The 24,019-nt window shown below is 37.0% G+C and overlaps 1 protein-coding gene across 1 annotated transcript in view; it reads left to right on the forward strand.

The window, feature by feature from the left end:
• Nucleotides 1-24,019, forward strand: part of EFCAB3 (EF-hand calcium binding domain 3) — a 154,595-nt gene that overhangs the window by 13,581 nt on the left and 116,995 nt on the right. Inside the window, exons 11-17 of the mRNA XM_061392259.1 lie at nucleotides 782-886; nucleotides 1,554-1,607; nucleotides 3,889-3,993; nucleotides 14,168-14,221; nucleotides 14,712-14,816; nucleotides 16,309-16,362; nucleotides 17,100-17,204. Of these exons, the coding sequence (XP_061248243.1) occupies nucleotides 782-886; nucleotides 1,554-1,607; nucleotides 3,889-3,993; nucleotides 14,168-14,221; nucleotides 14,712-14,816; nucleotides 16,309-16,362; nucleotides 17,100-17,204 (582 nt within the window). The remainder of the gene's footprint in view (nucleotides 1-781; nucleotides 887-1,553; nucleotides 1,608-3,888; nucleotides 3,994-14,167; nucleotides 14,222-14,711; nucleotides 14,817-16,308; nucleotides 16,363-17,099; nucleotides 17,205-24,019) is intronic.

A 24,019-nucleotide genomic window follows, 5' to 3' on the forward strand; every position in this document is an offset into this window, starting at 1 on the left:
AGTCAGACACGACTGAGCAACTTCACTTTCACTTTCTTAACTGCGCTATTATATTGAACTGCTACTGCTACTGCTAAGTCACTTCAGTCATGTCTGACTGTGCGACCCCATAGATGGCAGCCCACCAGGCTCCGCCGTCCCTGGGATTCTCCAGGCAAGAACACAGGAGTGGGTTGCCATTTCCTTCTCCAGTGCATGAAAGTGAAAAGTAAAAGTGAAGTTGCTCAGTCATGTCTGACTCTTCACGACCCCATGGACTGAAGCCTACTAGGCTCCTCCGTCCATGGGATTTTCCAGGCAAGAGTACTGGAGTGGGTTGCCATTGCCTTCTCCTATTATATTGAACAGTTAGGTTATTAATCTTTTTTATTCCCCTTTATGACTTACAGTTCAAGTTTAGATAACCACTAGGTTATTTCCTGGGAGATAATTTACTATTATAATGACAAGTTTCAAACTCAGTAGCCAGAATTGTGGCTAGCATTTCAGACATGTTTCTCTATTATTGATAATAAATGAATGATGACTAATAAGTCTCATTCATTTGCTTTAGATGTCTATGACAAATTTTAGCAGAGTGCCTCATAACATGTAAAGGAGATGTTTTGTCTTCACAGTCCCCACCCTACCCTCTGCTACCTTGGTTTTCTATTTTCCTTGAACATCTGCATTACAACTTTGCTTTTCTCCCTCCCATTAGGGTTTGGTGCATAACACTTAACTAAATCATTTTTATTTTAGGCATGATTTTAATCGTTTCTCATTTCATCTCTTAATCAAGGAGGACATGTTTTAGAAAATAAACTAGGAACCACTTTGACAAACCTGAACTATGAACTTGAAAATAAAGAATTAAATGATCTACGTAACTATTTGGAAATTGACAGTGAGTATTTAATTTACCACTTGCAACTCCTTTCAGAAGAGCCTTTGAAGTCTTCTTGTAGCATCCCAGAGTATACTTGTTCAATTTCATTTAGAAAGTAAGAAATTCTTATAGAGTTATGATTTTCAAGGAGGAGAAATGTGGCTTCTGATTATTATTCTCAGTATTGTCAGAGATACAATAAGGGCATTGGTAGATTAAGATTCAACTAGGAAAAACAAAGAAACACTTCAGGAAAAAAATAGCAGAAGCTATTGAAATAGATGTTGAAAAGGGTCAGAGATTGACAAAGTAAGAAGGTAAACAGGATTTGGAATTGTTTGACAGGCAATATACAAAGAGAGATGATCATATTTCCATTTAGCAAATACGAGTATCAGGTTGAAATAGTCAGTGATATCTGATTTGAGACCAATAATATGGCAGCAGAGAGATATCTTTTAGATTAAAAAGACCATTTAGGAACAGCATTAAAGATCTGATTTAGCATGTTAAAACACCTTCTTTAGAATTCTATAAGATAGTTGGATATAAGAAAAACATTTAAAAATCAACAAAAGTTTCTCTATGTAAATAATGACAACTTAGAAAATTTCATGGAAAAAGTGATCCTAATCCTAATAGCAATAAATATTTTATCTGTATCTGATTATCCTTTGTATTTCAGATAATGGAAAAGTTCCTTTGAACTCCTTGATGAACACAGCAAGTTTATTTTCTGGTGAGTGAGAAGTGATGATGACAAGATATAAAATCAAGATATTTTGCCATATGTACATATCATATTTTAATTATATATTCCAATATTCTGAACATTCAGAAAACTAAGATCATGGCATCCAGTCCCATCAGTTCAGTTCAGTTGCTCAGTCGTGTCCAACTCTTTGTGACCCCATGAATCGCAGCACACCAGGCCTCCCTGTCCATCACCAACTCCTGGAGTTCACTCAGACTCACGTCCATCGAGTCAGTGATGCCATCCAGCCATCTCATCCTCTGTCGTCCTCTTCTCCTTCTGCCCCCAATCCCTCCCAGCATCAGAGTCTTTTCCAATGAATCAACTCTTTGCATGAGGTGGCCAAAGTACTGGAGTTTCAGCTTTAGCATCATTCCTTCCAAAGAAATCCCAGGGCTGATCTCCTTCAGAATGGACTGGTTGGATCTCCTTGCAGTCCAAGGGACTCTCAAGAGTCTTCTCCAACACCACAGTTCAAAAGCATCAATTCTTCGGCGCTCAGCCTTCTTCACAGTCCAACTCTCACATCCATACATGACCACTGGAAAAACCATAGCCTTGACTAGACGGACCTTTGTTGGCAAAGTAATGTCTTTTCAATATGCTATCCAGGTTGGTCATAACTTTCCTTCCAGGGAGTAAGCGTCCTTTAATTTCATGGCTGCAGTCACCATCTGGAGTGATTTTGGAGCCCAAAAAAATAAAGTCTGCCACTGTTTCCACTGTTTCCCCATCTATTTCCCATGAAGTGATGGGACTGGATGCCATCATCTTCATTTTCTGAATGTTGAGCTTGAAGCCAACTTTTTCACTCTCCACTTTCACTTTCATCAAGAGGCTTTTTAGTTCCTCTTCACTTTCTGCCATAAGGGTGGTGTCATCTGCATATCTGAGGTTATTGGTATTTCTCCCCACAATCTTGATTCCAGCTTGTGTTTCTTCCAGTCCAGCGTTTCTCATGATGTACTCTGCATATAAGTTAAATAAGCAGGGTGACAATATACAGCCTTGACATACTCCTTTTCCTATTTGGAACCAGTCTGTTGTTCCATTTCTGGTTCTAACTGTTGCTTCCTGACCTGCATACAGGCTTCTCAAGAGGCAGGTGAGGTGGTGTGGTATTCCTATCTCTTTCAGAATTTTCCACAGTTTATTGTGATCCACATGGTCAAAGGCTTTGGCATAGTCAATAAAGTAGAAATAGATGTTTTTCTGGAACTCTCTTGCTTTTTCCATGATCCAGCGGTCCCATCACTTCATGGCAAATAGATGGGGAAACAGTGGAAACAGTGCCTGACTTTATTTTTCTGGGCTCCAAAATCACTACAGATGGTGATTGCAGCCATGAAATTAAAAGACGTTTACTCCTTGGAAGGAAAGTTATGACCAACCTAGACAGCATATTAAAAAGCAGAGACATTACTTTGCCAACAAAAGTCCATCTAGTCAAAGCTATGGTTTTTCCAGTGGTCATGTATGGATGTGAGAGTTGGATTATAAAGAAAGCTGAGTGAAGAAGAATTTTTGAACTATGAGTTGGAGAAGACTCTTGAGAGTCCCTTGGACTGCAAGGAGATCCAACCAGTCCATCCTAAAGGAGATTAGTCCTGGGTGTTCATTGGAAGGACTGATGCTGAAGCTGAAACTCAAATACTTTGGCCATCTGATGCGAAGAGCTGACTCATTGGAAAAGACCCTGATGCTGGGAAAGATTGAGGGCAGGAGGAGAAGGGGACGACAGAGGGTGAGATGGTCGGATGGCATCACCAACACAATAGATACGGGTTTGGGTGGACTCCAGGAGTTGGTGATGGACAGGAAGGCCTGGTGTGCTGCAGTTCACGGGGTCTCAAAGAGTCGGACACGACTGAGCAACTGAACTGAACTGAACTGAATATTCTGAAATTACACACATCTCATTTTACCAATATACTGATGTTTGTTTTTAAGTATATATATATTTTTATTATCTACAGTTTTAGAAGTATCATTTTTTAAAAAGAAGTCTATTTTATTATAAGCTGGCTGGCTTGTCCTCATTGTTTTAAGAGCACTAATTGAAGCATTCTTTTGGCAAGGCTTAAAGGAAACATCTACTTTAATTCCTTCTTGTGATGCTCTGCAGTTACAAAAGCTTCATTGTATCCTTTCTCCTCTGCAGTTACATCTGTAGCAAGTTAAGATGCTGTTGTTTTATTACAATTTTTAAATTTATAATTGTTATATATGAAAATGTTCACTTATCATGTCTCCCATCTTTTTAAAGGTAATAAGATCAATGCCAAGGACACACAATTTTATCTGGAAAATATAGGTATTGAATTAACAAAGAGTGAAAGTGAGGAGCTATTGGACACACTGCCGTTGGATGGTAAGCATTTCAGACGTGCAGTGAATTTTGGAGAATCGTAGAGTTATGCATTATGTGCATTAAATTCTAGAAGTATAATTGTTTAACATCATATTAAAAGTTGAAGAGGTGACATCAGCAGTGTGGCATGTAAATCATTCCTCCTTTTTATCTCCCCTTTTAAATCAATGAATTAGACATCCACGCATGAACCAAAGTGCCTTTGTGGGCATTTTGACACCTAGCACATTATTCCCAAAGACCCTGGAAGAGTCTTGCCCACTGGACAACCTCTGTCTGGGCCGTAGAACCAACAGAAACAGCAAAACTGCCTAGACCCCTCTCACCACTGTCAAAATTGGGCAAAAATCGGGTGACTGTTGAGCCATGCAGGCACACATACAGGAGCGTACTTGCAGAAGTCTAGCTTTCCAGAAGGGAAGCCCCAGCACATCACTGGATAGAACAACAACAACAACAAAAAGGTTTGTGTGGGTACCTGGCTACTCCAGCAAAGCAGGACCACCAGAGAAATCCACTATTCCCCAGTAGACCCACTAGAACTAAGCAGGAGCTCTGTGACTCTGGGGGAGGATATTGGAGAAAAGGTAAAAAAGAGTTTCAAAAATAAAAGGACTAGAGCTCAGGAGGAAGTCTACCCATGAGCCTCTGGGAGTACCACACTCAGGGATCTCTCTATGGGGTTCTCAGGCATCCCCAAGGTCTAAGTACTACAGCGCCCCCCACCCCACACGCAGTCTGCTGCCGGCTTCTAGTGCAGCGAAGGAAGGTGGTCCCCAGTGGGACCAGGAACCAGTTTGTGAGCAAGGGAAAAACCACAAGAGCTATAGTGCTACCTCCTGGGAAACAAAAGATTTACAGTAGCCAGCCTGGTGAATTTTGAGTTCAGTTCAGTTCAGTGGCTCAGTCGTGTCCGACTCTTTGCGACCCCATGAATCGCAGCAGGCCAGGCCTTCCTGTCCATTACCAACTCCCGGAGTTCATTCAAACTCATGTCCATCAAGTCGGTGATGCCATCCAGCCATCTCATCCTCTGTCGTCCCCTTCTCCTCCTGCCCCCAATCCCTCCCAGCATCAGGGTCTTTTCCAATGAGTCAGCTCTTCGCATGAGGTGGCCAAAGTACTGGAGTTTCAGCTTCAGCATCAGTCCTTCCAATGAACACCCAGGACTGATCTCCTTTAGGATGGACTGGTTGGATCTCCTTGTAGTCCAAGGGACTCTCAAGAGTCTTCTCCAACACCACAGTTCAAAAGCATCAATTATTTGGTGCTCAGCTTTCTTCACAGTCCAACTCTCACATCCATACATGACCACTGGAAAAACCATAGCCTTGACTAGACGAACCTTTGTTGGCAAAGTAATATCTCTGCTTTTCAATATGTTATCTAGGTTGGTCATAACTTTCCTTCCAAGGAGCAAGCATCTTTTAATTTCATGGCTGCAGTCACTATCTGCAGTGATTTTGGAGCCCAGAAAAATAAAGTCTGACACTATTTCCACTGTTTCCCCATCTATTTCACATGAAGTGATGGGACCAGATGCCATGATCTTCGTTTTCTGAATGTTGAGCTTTAAGCCAATCTTTTCACTCTCCTCTTTCACTTTCATCAAGAGGCTCTTTAGTTCTTCTTCACTTTCTGCCATAAAGGTGGTGTCATCTGCATATCTGAGGTTATTGATATTTCTCCCAGCAATCTTGATTCCAGCTTCTGCTTCCTCCAGCCCAGTGTTTCTCATGATGTACTCTGCATATAAGTTAAATAAGCAGGGTGACAATATACAGCCTTGACATACTCCTTTTTCCTATTTGGAACTAGTCTGTTGTTCCATGTCCAGTTCTAACTGTTGCTTCCTGACCTGCATATAGGTTTCTCAAGAGGCAGGTCAGGTGGTCTGGTATTCCTATCTCTTTCAGAATTTTCCACAGTTTATTGTGATCCGCACAGTCAAAGGCTTTGGCGTAGTCAATAAAGCAGAAATAGATGTTTTTCTGGAACTCTCTTGCTTTTTTGATGATCCAGCGGATGTTGGCAATTTGATCTCTGGTTCCTCTGCCTTTTCTAAAACCAGCTTGAACATCTGGAATGTCATTGTTCATGTACTGTTGAAGCCTGGCTTGGAGAATTTTGAGCATTACTTTACTAGCGTGTGAGATGACTGCAATTGTGTGGTAGTTTGAGCATTCTTTGGCAGTGCCTTTCTTTGGGATTGGAATGAAAACTGACCTTTTCCAGTCCTGTGGCCACTGCTGAGTTTTCCAAATTAGCTGGCATATTGAGTGTAGCACTTTCACAGCATCATCTTTCAGGATTTGAAATAGCTCCACTGGAATTCCATCACCTCCACTAGCTTTGTTCATAGTGATGCTTTCTAAGGCCCTCTTGACTTCACATTCCAGGATGTCTGGCTCTAGGTGAGTGATTACACCATTGTGATTATCTGGGTCGTGAAGATCTTTTTGTACAGTTCTTCTGTGTATTCTTGCCAAAATTTGGCCACAAGAGGGAAGCCTGCATACCTTCACAAAGACAATGGAAAAATTCAGATAGTAACACCATAGAACATAATACCCCATCTGAAGGTAACAAGAAAAGTTAAGGCGATATCTTCTACTTCAAATGCAAAGGCGACAACACATAACTAAAAAGATAATGAAAAATCAAGGGAATATAGCTTTACAAAGAAAAATGGTAATTCTCAAGCAGCCAAGCTCAAAACCATGAATATTGCAATCTAATTGATTAAAGAATTCAAAATAGTTATTTTTAAGAAATTCATACAAAAATACTCAGAAAGAAAATTCAGTGACATCAGCAATCAAATATATGAACAATATAAGCTCTTTACCAAGAAGTAATTATAAAAAAGAACCAAACAAATTCTGGAGCTGAAGAATTCTGTGAATGAGATGAAGAAAGCAGTAGAGAGCATCAGTTGCATGGAGACAAGATGGAGAAAAGAAAAAATGACTTGGAGGACAGGAATTTTGAAATAACACAGAAGAGAAGACAGAACAAAGACTTTAAAAGAGCAAAGAAAGCCTATGTGAGCTATGGAATTCCATCAAGAGACAAATATTGGAATAATCAGGATTCCATAAAGAGGAAAAAAAATATTTCTTTTTTAAAGAAATTAAAAATTTCTTTAAAATTTCTTTAAAGAAATAATAGCTGAGAACCTTCCTCAACCTGGAGAAAGACTTGGACATACAAGGCCACAAAGCTAATAGATCACCCTATCATCTCACTGCAGAGAGACTTTCTCCAAGCCACATATTAAAACTGTCAGAAATAATGATATTAACTATACTTATTGTGATGATCTTTTCACAACAGAGTTTACTCTTGAACAATATGAGCATTATGGGCACCAACTCTCCATGCAGTTGAAAATCTGTGTATAATTTATAATTAGCCCCCCATGCAGAGGACTCAATCAACCATGGATCATGTAGTTCTGTAATATTTACTATTGAAAAAAATCCACACGCAGTATCTTTTGATATTGATTTCTAACAATTTCACAGTGATAAGAGAACAGACTCTGAATGATTTCGGTACCTTTACACCATGAAATTTTTGCACCTTGTTTTATGTCCCTGAATATGTTCCAGTGTATCCTGGTTTTATAGCCTATGGGAACTTGAATAGAATTCATATCCTGTTATTGTGTGAAAATTGTGTAAATCTTAATTATGTTGAACTGGCTCATAGTGTTTTTTAGCTCTACTGTATTCTATTTTTCTGTCTATTCATTCTATTAATTTTTGAGAGTTTGATATTGAAACTCTGACTAAAAATCCTAATTTATCTACTTAAAAAATAATTGTAATATATAGTGGGACTATATGTAGCTTTCTTCTATATTTTTCAAGTCTCCTATAAACGTGTTATCATACTTTCACAATTTAAAAAATAAAGAAGAAATAAATCCACATTTAAGTGCATCTGTGCAGTTCAGGTGCTTCTCAGATAGCTCAGTGGTGAAGAATCCACCTGCCTATGTAGGAGACGTAAGAAACTTGGGTTCAGTCCTGGAGTGGGGAAGATCCTCTGGAGAAGGAAATGGCAACCCACTCTGGTATTCTTGCCTGGAAAATTCCATGGACAGAGGAGCCTGACAGGCTACAGTCCATAGGGTAGCAAAGAGTCAGACACGACTGAGCAGCTGAGCTTGCACACATGTGCAATTCAAACCCATGTTGTTCAATGGTCAGCTGTATATACAAATATCAAATTAGGTTGTACACATAAAACTAATATAAATTTCTGTCAATTATATCTCAGTTTTTTTAATGATAAAGAAAAAATCTTAAAGGCAGCAGGAAAAAGCTGAAAAGGACCACCGCCCTCCAATTAGGCTATCAGTGGATTTCACAGCAGAAACTACAGCCAAGAGAGCATAGAATGACATATGCAAAGTGTTGAAAGAGAAAAATTTTCAGCCAAGGATACTTTATCTGGTAAAGTTATCCTTCACATACAAAGGAGGAATAAAGGCTTTCCCAGACAAACTAAAGCTGAGAGAGTCCATCACCACTAAACCTGCCTTGCAAGGAATGCTGACAGGAGTTATTCAAGCTGAAATGAAAACATACTACTCAGTGACATGAAAACACACAAATGTACACAACACACTAAGGTGAAAAATACACAGTCAGACTTAGAAAACCAGTTCTTCAAAATAGCATGGTGTGTTAAGCACTGAACTATAGTAAAAAAGTTAAAAGAAAGCACAGTAAACAATAACTATGCTGTGCTTATTCTTAGTCGCTCAGTTGTGTCCAACTCTTTGCAACCCCGTGGACTGTAGCCCACCAGGCTCCTCTGTCCATGGGGATTCTCCAGGCAAGAATACTGGAGTGGGTTGCCATACCCTCCCCCAGGGGGTCCTCCCAACCCAGGGATGGAAGCCAGGTCTTCCACATTTCAGGCAGATTCTTTACCATCTGAGCCATCAGGGAAGCCCCCCCAAAATAACTATAGCTACTATAAATTGTTAACAAATATACATATTTTAAAGGAGGTAGATTATGACATTAATAATGTAAAAGAGAAAATGAAATGTAAAAGATTGCAGTCTTTGCAGGCAATCAGAGGCAACTTGCTGAGTCCAAAATGAACTGTCATCTATAAGATGTTTTATGGAAGTCTCATGGTAACCACAAAGCAAAAACCTAGAGTAGACCCATGAAAGACAAAGGGGAAACAGAGCATATCACTACAGAAAATACCCTATTTTAAAAGGTAGGCAGAAACAGAGGGGGAAAAAATGGACTGCAAAATACCCAGAAAACAAATGAATAAGATGGCATTAGTAAATCCTTACATATCAGCAATTATTCTAAATGTAAATGGATTGAATTCACCATTAAGAGGCAAAGTATAGCTGAATGGATTAAAAACAAGATCCAACTATTTGCTGCCTACAAGAGACTCACTTCAGCTTTAAGGACACACATAGACTCAAAGTAAAGAAATGTAAAAAGAGATTCCATGCAAATAGAAACCCAAAGAAAGTGGAAGTAGTCATACTTGTATCAAACAAAATAAACTTTAAGCCAAAACTGATAACAAGAGACGAAGGAAGTCATGATGCATAATGGAGGTAAATTCATTAAGAAAATATAACAATCAGAAATATGTATACATCCAGCATCAGAGCACTGAAATATATTAACCAAATACCAAGAGATCTGAAAAGAGAAACAGACAGTAATACTACTAATATATTATGGGACTTGAATGCCTTACTTTAAACAATGGTTAGATATCCAGAGTGATAATCATCTAGAGTGAAAACCAAAATGGAAACAATGGATTTGAACCATACTTTAGACCAAATGGGCCTAACAGACATCTATGGAACATTCTGTCAAACAACAGCAGAAAGCACATTCTCCTTAAGTGCATATGGAACATTCTCAAGGTTAAATCATATGATTGAACACAAAACAATTCTTAAAATTTAAGACGACTTTGATTATAGCAAATGCACTGTATAAACACTGTGATAGGAAACTAAAAAGCAACAACATGAGGAGGTGGAAAAATCTACAAATATGTAGAAACTAAACAACATATTCTTGGGTCAAAGAAGAAATCAAAAGGGAAATCAAAGAATATATTGAAATAAGTGAAAATGGAAACACTACATACTAAAACCTTTTGTTAGGGAATTTTAGAGTGACAGACACATGTAATAAGAAATTATAAAGATCACAAATAAGCAACCTAGATTTACGCCTCAAGAAACTAGGGAAAAAATAACAAATTAAGCCCGAAGTTAACAAAAGGGAGAAAATAAGAGAGATCACAATGAAAAACCAAAATGGAGACCATAAGAACAATAAAAAATATTAATGAAACTGAGTTGGATTTTCAAAAGATAGACAAAAATCAGTAAAACTTTAACAAAGCTAAGAAAAATTGAAAAACATCTCATAATAAGGAAATGAAAAAGGAGAAATTACAACTGACACTACAGAAATACATAGGATCACGAGAAACTACCAGAAGCAAATTATACGCAACAAATTAGATACCCTAGAAGAAATGGATAACTTCTTAGACTCATACAACTTACCAAGACTGAATCAAGAAGAAATATTGAATAGAAAATCCAGACTAATAACAAGTAAACCTATTGAATCGGTAGTGAGAAAACTTTTCAAAAAAGAAAACCAACAAGACCAGATGGCTTCACTAGCAAATTCTGCAAAATGTTTAAATAAGAATTAACACCAATCCTTCTCAAATGCTGCCTGAAAAATTGAAGAGGAAGGAAGAAAAAAAGTCATCCTACAAGGCTAGCATCATGATAGCAAAGCCATATAAAGACATCACAGTAAAATAAAACTATAGGCCAATATCCCTGATGAATATGCTACAGCAATCAGGTGAGACAAGGAAATAAAAGGCATCCAAATAAGATAGAAAGAAATAAAATTGTTATTTATAGGTAATATGATCTTATGTGTGTATGTATGTATGTGTGTGTATATATATATATACAGTTGACCCTTAATCAACATGGCAGTTAGGAACACCAACCCTCCCCGCAGTTGAAAAATCTAATTTTACAGGTGGTCATCTAAATCCACAGTTCCAATCCTCAGTTTTAACCAACTATGGATCATGTAGTATTGTAGTAGATGTATGTTGTTGTTTCATTGTTGTTCAGTCACTAAGTCATGTCTGAATCTTTGTGACCCCCATAGACTGTAGCCCACCAGGCTCCTCTGTCCATGGGATTTTGCGGGCAAGAATACTGGAGAAGAATACATGGAGAAGATCCTTCTCCATGGAATCTTCCTGACCCAGGGACTGAACCCATGTCTCCTGCATTGACAAGCATATTCTTTACACTGAGCCAGTAGGGAAGCACTAGTTTAAAAGAAGAAAAATTCACATGTACGTGGACCCCTGCAGTTCAAACTTGTATTTTTCAAGGATCCAGTGTATTCAAAATCTCAACTAAATCTCAACTAAAAGACTGTTGAATTTAATCAATGAATTCAGTGACATTGCAGGATATAAAATCAATACACAGAAATCAACTGCACTTCTAAACACTAACGGCAAAACATCTGGAAAAGAAGTAAAGAGAACTATCCCATTCGCAATAGCATCAAAAATAATAAAATACTTAAGAATAAATTTATCTAAGAACATGAAAATTTTGTACAATACTGCAAGATTTCATCGAAAGAAATCAAAGAAGACATAAACAAATGGAAAGACATCCTGTGTTCATGGATTGGAAGTTAATATTGTTAAAAATTCCATGCTACTCAAAGCCATCTACAAATTAAATGCAATTCTATTTAAATTGAAATTTCTATTTCACAGAAATAGAAAAAAAGTTCTAAATATTATATGGAACTACAGAAGACCCCAAATAGCCAAAGCAATCATAAGAGAGAAAAACATAATTGGAGAATCACACTTCCTGACCACTAGCTATACCACAAAGCTAAGGTAATTAAAGCAGTATGGTACTGGCATAAAAATAGACATATATACAAAACAGGATAGACAGCCTAATACTAAACTTTTGCATAAATAGTCAACTAATATTTAATTAGAGAGCCAAGAACATCAAATGGGGAAAGGATTATCTCATCAACAACTGATGTTGGGAAAACTGGATAACCACATATAGAAGAATTAAATTGGACCTCGACCTTACACTTCACAAAATTAAATTGAGATGGGTCAAATAATGAAATGTTAAAACTTAATACCATAAAATTCATAGAAGAAAACCTAGGGAGGAAGTTCCTCAACATTGGTCCTGGCAAGAATTTTTTTGGATATGACACCAAAAGCACAAACAACAACAAAAAACTCAGCAAATGGGGCTGCATCAGCTTTAAAAGTTTCTGCACTGAAAGAGAAGCAATCAACAAAATGGAAAGGCAGCCTGTGAAATGGGAGAAAATGTTTGCAAACCATGTATCAGATAGGGGTTAATATCCAAAATACATAAACAGTTCATACAACTCGATAACAAAAAAGAAATCCAACTTAAAAGTGGGCAGAGAATCTGATTAGACATTTTTCCAAAGAGGACATACAGATGGCCAACAGGCACATGAAAAAGTGGTAATCATCACTAATCAGGAAAATGCAAATCAAATCCACAATGAGACACTATCTCACACCTGTAAGAATGGCTTATATCAAGAAGACAAGAGACAACAAGTGTGTTCAAGGATATAGAGAAAGGGAACCCTGTACACTGTTGGTGGGATTATAAACTGGTTCAGCCACTATGGATACCAATATGAAGTTCCCCAACAAATTAAAAATAGAACTGTCATATGATTCAGCAACCCCACTTCTGGGCATATATCCAAAGGAAATGAAAACAGGTTATCAAAGAGATATATATGCACTGCCATGCTTACTGCAGCATTATTTGCAATATCTAAGATATGGAAACAACTTAAGTGGTCATCAGTGAATAAATGTATAAAGGAAATATAGTATATTATATACAATGGAGTACTATCCAGTCATGAGTAAAGAGGAAATCTTTCCATTTGCAACAAAACAGACTCTGAAAATATTATGCTAAGTGAGATTAAGTCTGAGAAATGCAAATACTGGATGATAATCTCTTCTATGTGAAATCTTTAGAGAAACTAATTCAAAAAAAGAGCAAGTAGAATGGTGGTTTCCAGAGGCTGGTTGAGGGGGAAGGATGAGAGAGATATTATTTAAGGATACATACTTGAAACCAGTAGATAAATAAGTCCTGGAGATCTAATGCACAGTATAGTGATTATAGACAACAAAACTGTATTATAAAAAAGATCTTAATTGTTCCCAGCACAAGAAGAAATGATAACTATGTGAAATGACAGAGGTGTTACTAATGATACAATGGCCCTCATATTGCAATATGAATGTATCAGATCAATATGTTTCATGCCTTAAATTTACACAATGCTCTGTTTCATTTGTATCTCATTTTTTAATTAAGAGAAAAATTAATGTCAAAAGTACCAATTCTGATATATAATATTCAGTTCTTACCATTTAAATCCTTACTTGGAGTGTAATGCTCTTTTGTAGGGTACTGTGGCACCCCACTTCAGTACTTTTTGCCTAGAAACTCCCATGGACGGAGGAGCCTGGTAGGCTGCAGTCCATGGGGTCGCTAGAGTCGGACATAACTGAGCGACTTCACTTTCACTTTTCACTTTCATGCATTGGAGAAGGAAATGGCAGCTCCCTCCAGTGTTCTTGCCTGGAGAATCCCAGGGACGGGGAAGCCTGGTGGGGTCGCACAGAGTCGGACATGACTGAAGCGACTTAGCAGCAGCAGCTGTTACAGAGAAATAGCTTTAAATTTTGGAACCAACATCTATAACAATTCTAAAACTAAAAGTAGGGAAAGGTGGTAGTCAGAAGAGCTGAGGAAAGGAAGGAAGGTACACTGTAGAAAAAAAAATAAAAGGAAAAAAATCTGTTTTACATGTTAGAGTTTCGCTAACAGTACATCAGATGCCATAGAATGTATAGTTAACCTTGAGAATCTTATTCATTTCTTTGTTTCCTTCTTGGGATTTTAACTAATTAAAAATTTATAAAAATTTACAAACAATTAAATAGTACTTTCTGAGTTTCCACTTAATTATGAACTAAATTGACTCTTATCTTACAGAAAATCAAATGGTGTATAAAAACAGGTTGATGGATGGAGTAAAGAAATACAGAGGTGAGTGAGAAAACTGCCAAGAAAGAAAAAATAGATCTTCAAGCTTTTGCATTTACTTTTCTACAATCTCTTTTATTTCTCACTGATTGGCTTGCTAATTGTATTAGTCTAGTTTTTTAATGAGCTGACATTCTTAGTTGTACACAATTGAAAGAAATAGCTACATTATTTTGTCAGTGTGGCAAATTTTGAATTTTACTAAATGGTAATAATATGTGCATTGTCTCTGCTATAATGTGTTAGTCTTAATACTCACCTCTTTCTTCTAGGTAAATTCACCTTGTAAATTGCTGTAACAGTGTTTCCTGGAACACTGAAAAGAATTTTTCTATTTCTAATTCCTCAACTAATTCTTTTTAATCACTTCAAGAGTTTTATGGTGTCATTGCTTTTTGCTTCCATTTATGTTGATTGATTGATATGACCAGGCATTTTTTCCTCTTTAGCATAATCACAGATTTCCTTTATTCTTATCCCTTTTTTTCATAAGGAGGAAAGGTTAATATCGATAAAATAGATGATGCTCTTAAGAACTTGGGATTCCCACTTGATGAGGAAGACATTGAGGAACTATGCAGTCACCTGCCAATTGATGGTAAGCACTTCAAGTACCCAGTGCCCTGCAAAAATTTTTTTTATTTCTCTGTAGAAATATCTGAAGTATACTTGTTAATTTCTTGGAAAAAGCCAGAAGCCTATAGAGAGCAAATCCTAAAAAACAGAGATAAATTGTTTAAAAACAAAAGTTTATGTATTTGGCTGTGCTGGGTCTTAGTTGTAGCAGGCAGGATCTTCAGTTGTGGTGTGCAGCATCTAGTCCTGACCAGGAGTGGGACTGTGGACCTCCTGCATTGGGAGCTCAGAGTCTCAGTCACTAGACCACCAGGGAAGTCCCAGCAGCGCTGTTTTTAAAACAAGAAACTAATCATGTTGTTTCTCCTGCCCAAATTTCTCCAGGAAATGTCTTTTAACTGTAAGATAAATAAGATCAACGGATCTAATGTAAAACATGGTAACTGTAGTTGATAACAGAGTGTTGCTTAATTGAAATTTGCTAAGAGAATAGAATTAAATGTTCTCACCAAAAACATATAGATAGATAGATAGTTAATAGATGGATAGATTATATAGTGAGAGATATTAATTAACTAGATGGGGGCAACTTTTCACAATGTATATATACAAAATAATCACAGTGTACAGTTTTAATATCTTACAATTTGGTCAGCTATAAAGCTGGAACAGAAAACAAGACAAAATTAGGAATGAGTTTTTTTTCTCTCCCACTCTAATGAGTGAGGAATACAAAAAGTAAAAGGTGAATAAATGGAATAAATGTGTTTGTCATACTTAGAGTCTTTTTTTCCCCCAAGCCTATGCTTATATAGGGCTTCCCAGGTGGCACTGTGGTAAAGAACTCACCTGCCAATGCAGGAGACATAAGAGACATGGGTTCGATCCCTGGGTTGGAAAGATCCCCTGCAGGAGGTCATGGCAACTCACTCCGGTATTCTTACCGGGAAAATGCCACAGACAAAGGAGCCTTGCAGGCTACAGTCCATAGGAATGCAAAGAGTCAAATAAAACATCTAACTAGAAGGAAAAACAAAAAAAACAAAAAACTCTTGGCAACTGCAAAATTCTTACATTTTACTCCACGGTTTAAGAATTTTATATAATTGGGACCTGTATTAGTCTGCTGAGGCTGCCATAACAAAATACCATAGTCTGTGTGACTTAAGAGAAATTTATTTTCTCTAAGTTCTGGATGCAGGGAAATCCAGGATCACTGTGTCATTTTATTCGGTTTCTGGTGAAAGTTTTCTTCCTAGCTTGCAGACAGCTGCCTTCTCACTGTGTCTTCACACGGCAGGGTGGAGAGAAAAAAAAAAAATCTTCCTCTTATAAGGCCACAGTCCTATTGGATTATGGCTCCACCCTCACAACCTCATTTAACCTTAATTACCTCCTAAAGACTTTATTTCCAAATACAGTCACACTGGGGAATAGGGCTTCAACATATGAAATTAAGGGGACATGATTTAGGTCATAGCAGGATTATATCTAAATTTTGTTTTATTTTGTAGTTGAGAGAAGAGTTAAACTGGATAGACTTCTAGATGAAGTACAAGAACTTCTAGGTGAGTGAGAAGAAATAATAAGGAATAATTTTTAAAATCTCAATACTTAACAAAAGAAGTTATTTTTAAAGTATTTTCTGTTAGCCTGTCCATGATATATTAATCCTGCTACTATATCTGTTTTAATTGGTAATGTGTACATAACTGGAAAGACAGCTTTATAAGCTAAATGTTATTCATTATTATAATTAATTGTTGCCTACTTCTTATTTTAAAGGCTACAGTATAATGCCTCAATAATAAACCCTTTATGCTTTGGTATTTCTCAATAATATTATTATTTTCCTGCTGTTCTAAAAGCAAAATGGCAAGGCAAATTACACATGTAGTAATTTGACCACTGAGAAGAAGCTCATAATTCAGGCAAAAATAAAACAATAGAGCAAAGATTACATGCTGGCAGAATTATTTGCACCAGAAAATTTAATGAGCTGTTACAGAAATATTTGATTATTATCAAAAATAAATGATTTTCTGTGTGGTGTATTTGTTACTTGTTCCCAACATTGAAGAACTCCATTTACCACAAATAAACTATTTCTGAATCCCCCTTCTAATTCTAAGTAATTAAACAATACTTAATATTTCTATTGCTTTTTATCCTATATTTGTGGATGATGCTGCACAAACAGTTGATAGTAGTAGTAGTAGTGGTAGTGGTAGTGGTATTATTTGTATTTTTATTACTATTATTATTATTTAAAGTTTGACCTTTTATCATTGTTTTATTTTTTAAGGGGAGGTTCTTGACCATAACGATCTGGGAAATCTTCTGAAAGACATAGGGTTAAGAAACCAACTGAAGGAGAATTCTGTGTTGAGGAAAAGTTTGCCACTCGATGGTGAGCATTTCATTTACCAATGAAGTATTCATCCATTCAGTGAAAGTGAATTGGTTGCCATTAGGTACTAGACATTATAATAGGCTCTGAGTCACAGAGATGAACAAAACAAAGTCCAGCACCTAAAAGTACTCAAGGTAGAGACAGCACATACTCGCCCCCCCCCCCACAAAAAAAAAAAAAACAAAGAAAAGAAACGAATAGTATACACAATGGTAAGTGCTCTGTGTTCATAAGTGTGCACTGCTGTGGAAGTACGAAGGAAACTGTGAACACTATTCTTGGAGACTCTTCACAGTGTGTATATCAATTCAAACAGTGCTGAAACGTTTGGTAGTAGAAGGTAACAAAACCTAAAAGTGTTGAAAGCAAAGAGGCACAACCGACCATGTAAAATTCAACACTATAGAAAACATGGTGTATTCACATTATGTGGAGAAATGCTTTGTTAATTTGGCTAACAAATCAATAATTCAGATATAATCCATCTGTACAATGATGATGGTAAAGATAAAATGATGGATGTGAAAAGATGAAAACGCTTTAAAATATTCAAAATATATAATAAAGATGTTAGTTATTTTTAATTAGTGAAATGCAAGTCAAAACTACAGAGAGGTACCACCTGACACGGGTCAGAACGACCATCATTAAAAGTCTACAAATAACAAATGCTGGAGAGGATGTAAAGAAAAGGAAACCCTCCGACACTGTTGGTGGGAATGTCAGTTGGTTCAGCTACTGTGGAAAACACAATGGAGGTTCCTTAAAAAACTGAAAATAGAATTTTGCTATATGATCCTACAATCCTGCTCCTGGGCATATATCCAGAAAAGATGAAGCCTTTAATTCAAAACGATACAGGCACCACAATGTTCATAGCAGCACTATTTATTACAGTAGCCAAGACATGGAAGCAGGCTAAATGTCCACTGACAGATGAATGGATAAAGAAGATGTAGTGTATATGTGTATATATATATATATACACACACAATAGAATATTATTCAACCATAAAAAAGAATGCAATAATGCCATTTGCAGCAACATAAATGGAACTAAAGATTATCATATTGAGTAAAGTAAGTCAGACAGAATACCAATCATATCACTTATACATAGAATATTTTAAAATTATGCAAATGAACATATTTACAAAGCAGAAATAGACTCACAGACATAGCAAACTTGTGGTTACTAAGGGGAAGGAGAGAGGAAAGGATAAATTGGAAATTTGGGATTAAGAGATACACACTACTTTATATAAAATATATAAACAGCAAGGACCTACTGTATAGCACAGGGAACTATATCTAATATAATAACCTATAAAGGAAAAAATCCTGGGAAGAATATGTAATATATATGTATGCAAACCGAATCATTTTGCTGTACACCTGAAACATTATAAAGCAATTATACGTCAATTTGAAAAATAATAAATAAAATATTTTGCTGAAATAAGTATAAAAAAGAGTGAAATTAAGAGAATTTTCAGAAAAATGATACAGGAAAATCTCAACATAACAGCTGTGCATCGAGACTAGAGAGAGTATAAAATAGATAACTAAAGAGAAACTACAGAATAGTTCAGGGATGTCTACTCAGTGCTTTGTGATGACTTAAATTGGAAGGAGGAAATCCAGAAAAGAGAAGATACATGTATATGTATACTTGATTCATTTTGCTGTACAATAGAAACTAACACAACATGGTAAAGCAGATATACTCCAATAAAAATTAATTTTTAAAAAAGATGAGAGAAGTTGTTTAATTTAGAGCAGAAGAATATTGTCTCCAAAAAAAGTGATAGTCTAGAGACTGGTAGAATATCTAACATTATTTGAACATATTGAGAGGAGATTTTTCAGTTCTGTTTGAGAGTTAGAGATTAATTAACTACATAGACACATTGGAAACTAAGCAAAATAAGACATTGTTACTAATGAACTTATTTGCAGGGTAGAAATAGAGACTCAGTAGAGAGAACAGATTTGTGGACACGGTGGGGTGGGGGGCGGGGGCGGGGGGATGGGAAGGTGGGACAAATTGAAAGAGTAGCACTGACATATTTACACCACCCTGAGTAAAGTAGCTGGCTAGTGGGAAGCTGCTATACAGCACAGGGAGCTCAGCCCAGTGTTCTGTGATGACCTAGGTGGGTGGAATGAGGGGTGGGAGGGAGGCCCAACAGGGAAAGGATATATGTGTACCTATAGCTGATTCACTTTGTTGTACAGCAGACACTAACACAACATTGTAAATTAATCTTACGCCAATAAAAAAAACTGAAAAAAAGTCAATCACTAACTGCAAGAAAGACAAAAATTTCAATATGAAAGGAAATGTATTAATAGTTATAACCTATTATGGAATGGGAAGTATCCATTATGTGGCTTAGTTATAATATTTATATAGTCATAATAATGAGCAGTTAATCTCAATTACCAACCCCCCAAAAGTGTGATATAATCATAATGGAAAAACAAGAAAGGGCAAAAGTATGGGGGGAAGAGAAAAAAAATCTCACATTTTATAGAAGAAAGACCATTGGGTAATATCAAAGGCTAGTGACTGATTCTCATGTGAAAGTCTGAAAGCAAGAAACTGACTCAGCAGAAAAACAAATATCATATATTAACGCATATGTACAGTATCTAAAAAGATGGTACTGATGAGCCTATTTGCAAGGCAGCAGTGGAGACTCATGCAGGTCAGGAAGCAACAGTTAGAACTGGACATGGAACAACAGACTAGTTCCAAATAGGAAAAGGAGTACGTCAAGGCTGTATATTGTCACCCTGCTTATTTAACTTCTATGCAGAGTACATCATGAGAAACGCTGGGCTGGAAGAAGCACAAGCTGGAATCAAAATTGCCGGGAGAAATATCAATAACCTCAGATATGCTGATGACACCACCCTTATGGCAGAAAGTGAAGAGGAACTAAGCCTCTTGATGAAAGTGAAAGTGGAGAGTGAAAAAGTTGGCTTAAAGCTCAACATTCAGAAAACGAAGATCATGGCATCTGGTCCCATCACTTCATGGGAAATAGATGGGGAAACAGTGGAAACAGTGTCAGACTTTATTTTTGGGGGCTCCAAAATCACTGCAGATGGTGACTGCAGCCATGAAATTAAAAGACGCTTACTCCTTGGAAGGAAAGTTATGACCAACCTAGATAGCATATTGAAAAGCAGAGATATTACTTTGCCAACAAAGGTCTGTCTAGTCGAGGCTATGGTTTTTCCAGTGGTCATGTATGGATGTGAGAGCTAGACTATAAAGAAAGCTGAGCACCGAAGAATTGATGCTTTTGAACTGTGGTGTTGAGAAGACTCTTGAGAGTCCCTTGGACTGCAAGGAGATCCAACCAGTCCATCCTAAAGGAGATCAGTCCTGGGTGTTCTTTGGAAGGACTGATGTTGAAGCTGAAACTCCAATACTTTGGCCACCTCATGTGAAGAGTTGACTCATTGGAAAATACTCTGATGCTAGGAGGGATTGGGGGCATGAGGAGAAGGGGACGACAGAGGATGAGATGGTTGGATGGCATCACCGACTCGATGGACATGAGTTTAGGTGAACTCCGGGAGTTGGTGATGGATGGGAGGCCTGGCGTGCTGCAATTCATGGGATCGCAAAGAGTTGGACACGACTGGGCGACTGAACTGACTGACTAAGTGGAGACTCAGACATAGAGATCAGACTTGTGGACACAGTGGGGGTGGGAAGGAGAAGTTGGGACAAATGGAGAGAATAGTGTGGAAAAATAGGCACTACCATATGTAAAAATAGATAGCCAGTGGGAATTTGCCGTATGAATCAGGGAGCTCAAACCAGTGCTCTGTGACAACCTAGAGGGGTGGGATGGGGTGGGAGGTGGGAGGGAAGTTCAAGGAGGAGGGAACATATGTATACCTATGGCTGATTCATGTTGATATATGGCAGAAACCAACACAATATTGTAAAGCAATTATCCTTCAATTAAAAATAAATAAATTAAAAAAAAGAAGCAGAGTCAGGTCATCAGTAATGACAGAGCAAAGAGAGAAAGGCTTGTTTGAAGTTCCTTGTACTTTCAAGATTTGGGGTTGTTGGGTTTTTTTGTTTTTTTTTTTACTTTGGAGTTTTTGTGAGGTAAAGACACAAAGTTTTTTTCATGGACTGAGTCAAAGATGTACACTCTTATCTTCTTGAGGTATGTCTAATGTTTAGCAATTCTTTTGTTATTAAATTTTAATTTTATTATATTCTGGTCAAAAAATACATTATATGTGATATTGATCCCTTGGGAATTTTTCTAGCATACCTTTATTACTGAAAACATAGTCTGTTTTCTTTAGTATTCTATGTGCTCTCCCAAAAATATATACATTCTGTTAGTAATTGTGCTTAAACATTAATTGTATTGTTCAAATCTTCAATATGTATTTTATTTTTGTTGGCTTGGTATGTGTTTCTAAATAGGGATGTAAAAAACCTCCAACTATACTTATACTGTTTCTCCTTGCAGTTGTCAGTTGCTGCTTTAAATATTAATAGTTGCAGGCCTCATTGTTAGGTGCGTACATATTTATGGTGAAAATATATTTTGTTCTATTGATCCTTTTATAGATAAATAACATCCTTCTTTATCCTTTGAGGTATTTTGCCATAATTCCTATTTAGGAAAAAGGATTGCTACCCCAGCTTTGTCTTGGTTCATATCCATGCTGTTGTTATCAACTTTTCTATGTCTTTTTACTCTGTGTCTCTTGTAGACAACATATTATTTGATTTTGTTTTTCAACATACTCTGACAGTTTATATTTTGTAATTGTTGAGTTAACTCATTTATAATTACTGTAACATAGGACATAGTTCTGCTATCATATTTCATAGTTTGCAGTATTTTTGTTACTTTTTTCAACCTTTATAATTTCCACTATATTCCTTGAATCTTCTTCTGGAAGTTTAAAAGTTATAGTGATTGTCTTTATTGAGACATATTCATGGCCATTTACCCTAATTATTCCTTAAACTTGTCAATCTGTATCTTCCCCCAGTTAAGACAAAGATTTTAGCACACTTTCATGACCGATTTGTCAACTTAACTTGCTTCCTGTCTCCATCATATTGATATTTATCCAGGATGTAAGAGTCAGTTATTATGGATAATATCCTTTCTCCTTTTCCTCTGTACCTAGCTGCGTTTAGTTGCTTAGTCATATCTGACTCTTTACAACCCCATGGACTGTAGCCCGCCAGGCTCTTCTGTCCATGAGTATTCTCCAGGCAAGAATACTGGAGTTGATTGCCATTTCCTCCTCCAGGGGAATCTTCCCAACCCAGGGATCAAACCCAGGTCTCTGGCATTGCAGGCAGATTCTTTAGCACCTGAGCCACCAGGGAAGCAATCTGTACCTAGACTTTTGTAAATCTGCAACAGAGTTAACCAAAATATCTGAAGTTTTTTTTCTTCCCATACCTCTTGTATTATCTCCTACATTTGCTTTACTTATTGAGAGCTTACTTTTAAAACTATTTTCAATATGAGTCTCTATAGAATTAATGCTAAACATTGAATACCTGAGAATATTTTTTATTATGCCCTTACACTTAAGTAACATTTTGTAAGTTCAAAGTTCTTTTAATATTTCAAATAATAACTGCTCCATTGCCTTTCAGCATCTAGAATCACTGTTGAGAAATCTGATTTTTCTTCCTTTATAGATGAATTACTTTTCTCTTTGAGAACTTTGGAATTTTACCTTTTTATTCAATATTTTTAAAGTCACTATTATGTGTTCTCCTGGCAATCTTGATTCCAGCTTGTGCTTCTTCCAGCCCAGCATTTCTCATGATGTACTCTGCATATAAGTCAAAGAAGCAGGGTGACAATAAACAGCCTTGACGTACTCTTTTTCCTATTTGGAACCAGTCTGTTGTTCCATGTCCAGTTCTAACTGTTTCTTCCTGACCTGCATACAGGTTTCTCAAGAGACAGGTCAGGTGGTCTGCTATTCCCATCTCTTTCAGAATTTTCCACAGTTTAATGTGATCCACACAGTCAAAGGCTTTGGCATAGTCAATAAAGCAGAAATAGATATTTTTCTGGAACTCTCTTGCTTTTTCCATGATCCAGCAGATGTTGGCAATTTGATCTCTGGTTCCTCTGCCGTTTCTAAAACCAGCTTGAACATCTGGAAGTTCATGGTTCACGTATGGCTGAAGCCTGGCTTGGAGAATTTTAAGCATTACTTTACTATCGTGTGAGATGAGTGCAATTGTGGTTTGGGCATTCTTGGGATTGGAATGAAAACTGACCTTTTCCAGTCCTGTGGCCACTGCTGAGTTTTCCAAATTTGCTGGCATATTGAGTGCAGCACTTTCACAGCATCATCTTTCAGGATTTGAAATAGCTCCACCGGAATTCCATCACCTCCACTAGCTTTGTTCATAGTGATGCTTCCTAAGGCCCACTTGACTTCACATTCCAGCATGTCTGGCTCTAGGTGAGTGATCACACCATCGTGATTATCTTGGTCATGAAGATCTTTTTTGTACAGTTCTTCTGTGTATTCTTGCCACCTCTTCTTAATATCTTCTCCTTCTGTTAGGTCCCTACAATTTCTGTCCTTTATTGACCCCATCTTTGCATGAAATGCTCCCTTGCTATCTCTAATTATCTTGAAGAGATCTCTAGTCTTTCCCATTCTGTTGTTTTCCTCTATTTCTTTGCATTGATCGCTGAGGAAGGCTTTCTTATCTCTCCTTGCTATTCTTTGGAACTCTGCATTCACATGGGTATATCTTTCCTTTTCCCCTTTGC

This window comes from Bos javanicus, chromosome 19, assembly GCF_032452875.1.
Source record: "Bos javanicus breed banteng chromosome 19, ARS-OSU_banteng_1.0, whole genome shotgun sequence".
Classification (NCBI taxonomy): Eukaryota; Metazoa; Chordata; class Mammalia; order Artiodactyla; family Bovidae; genus Bos; species Bos javanicus.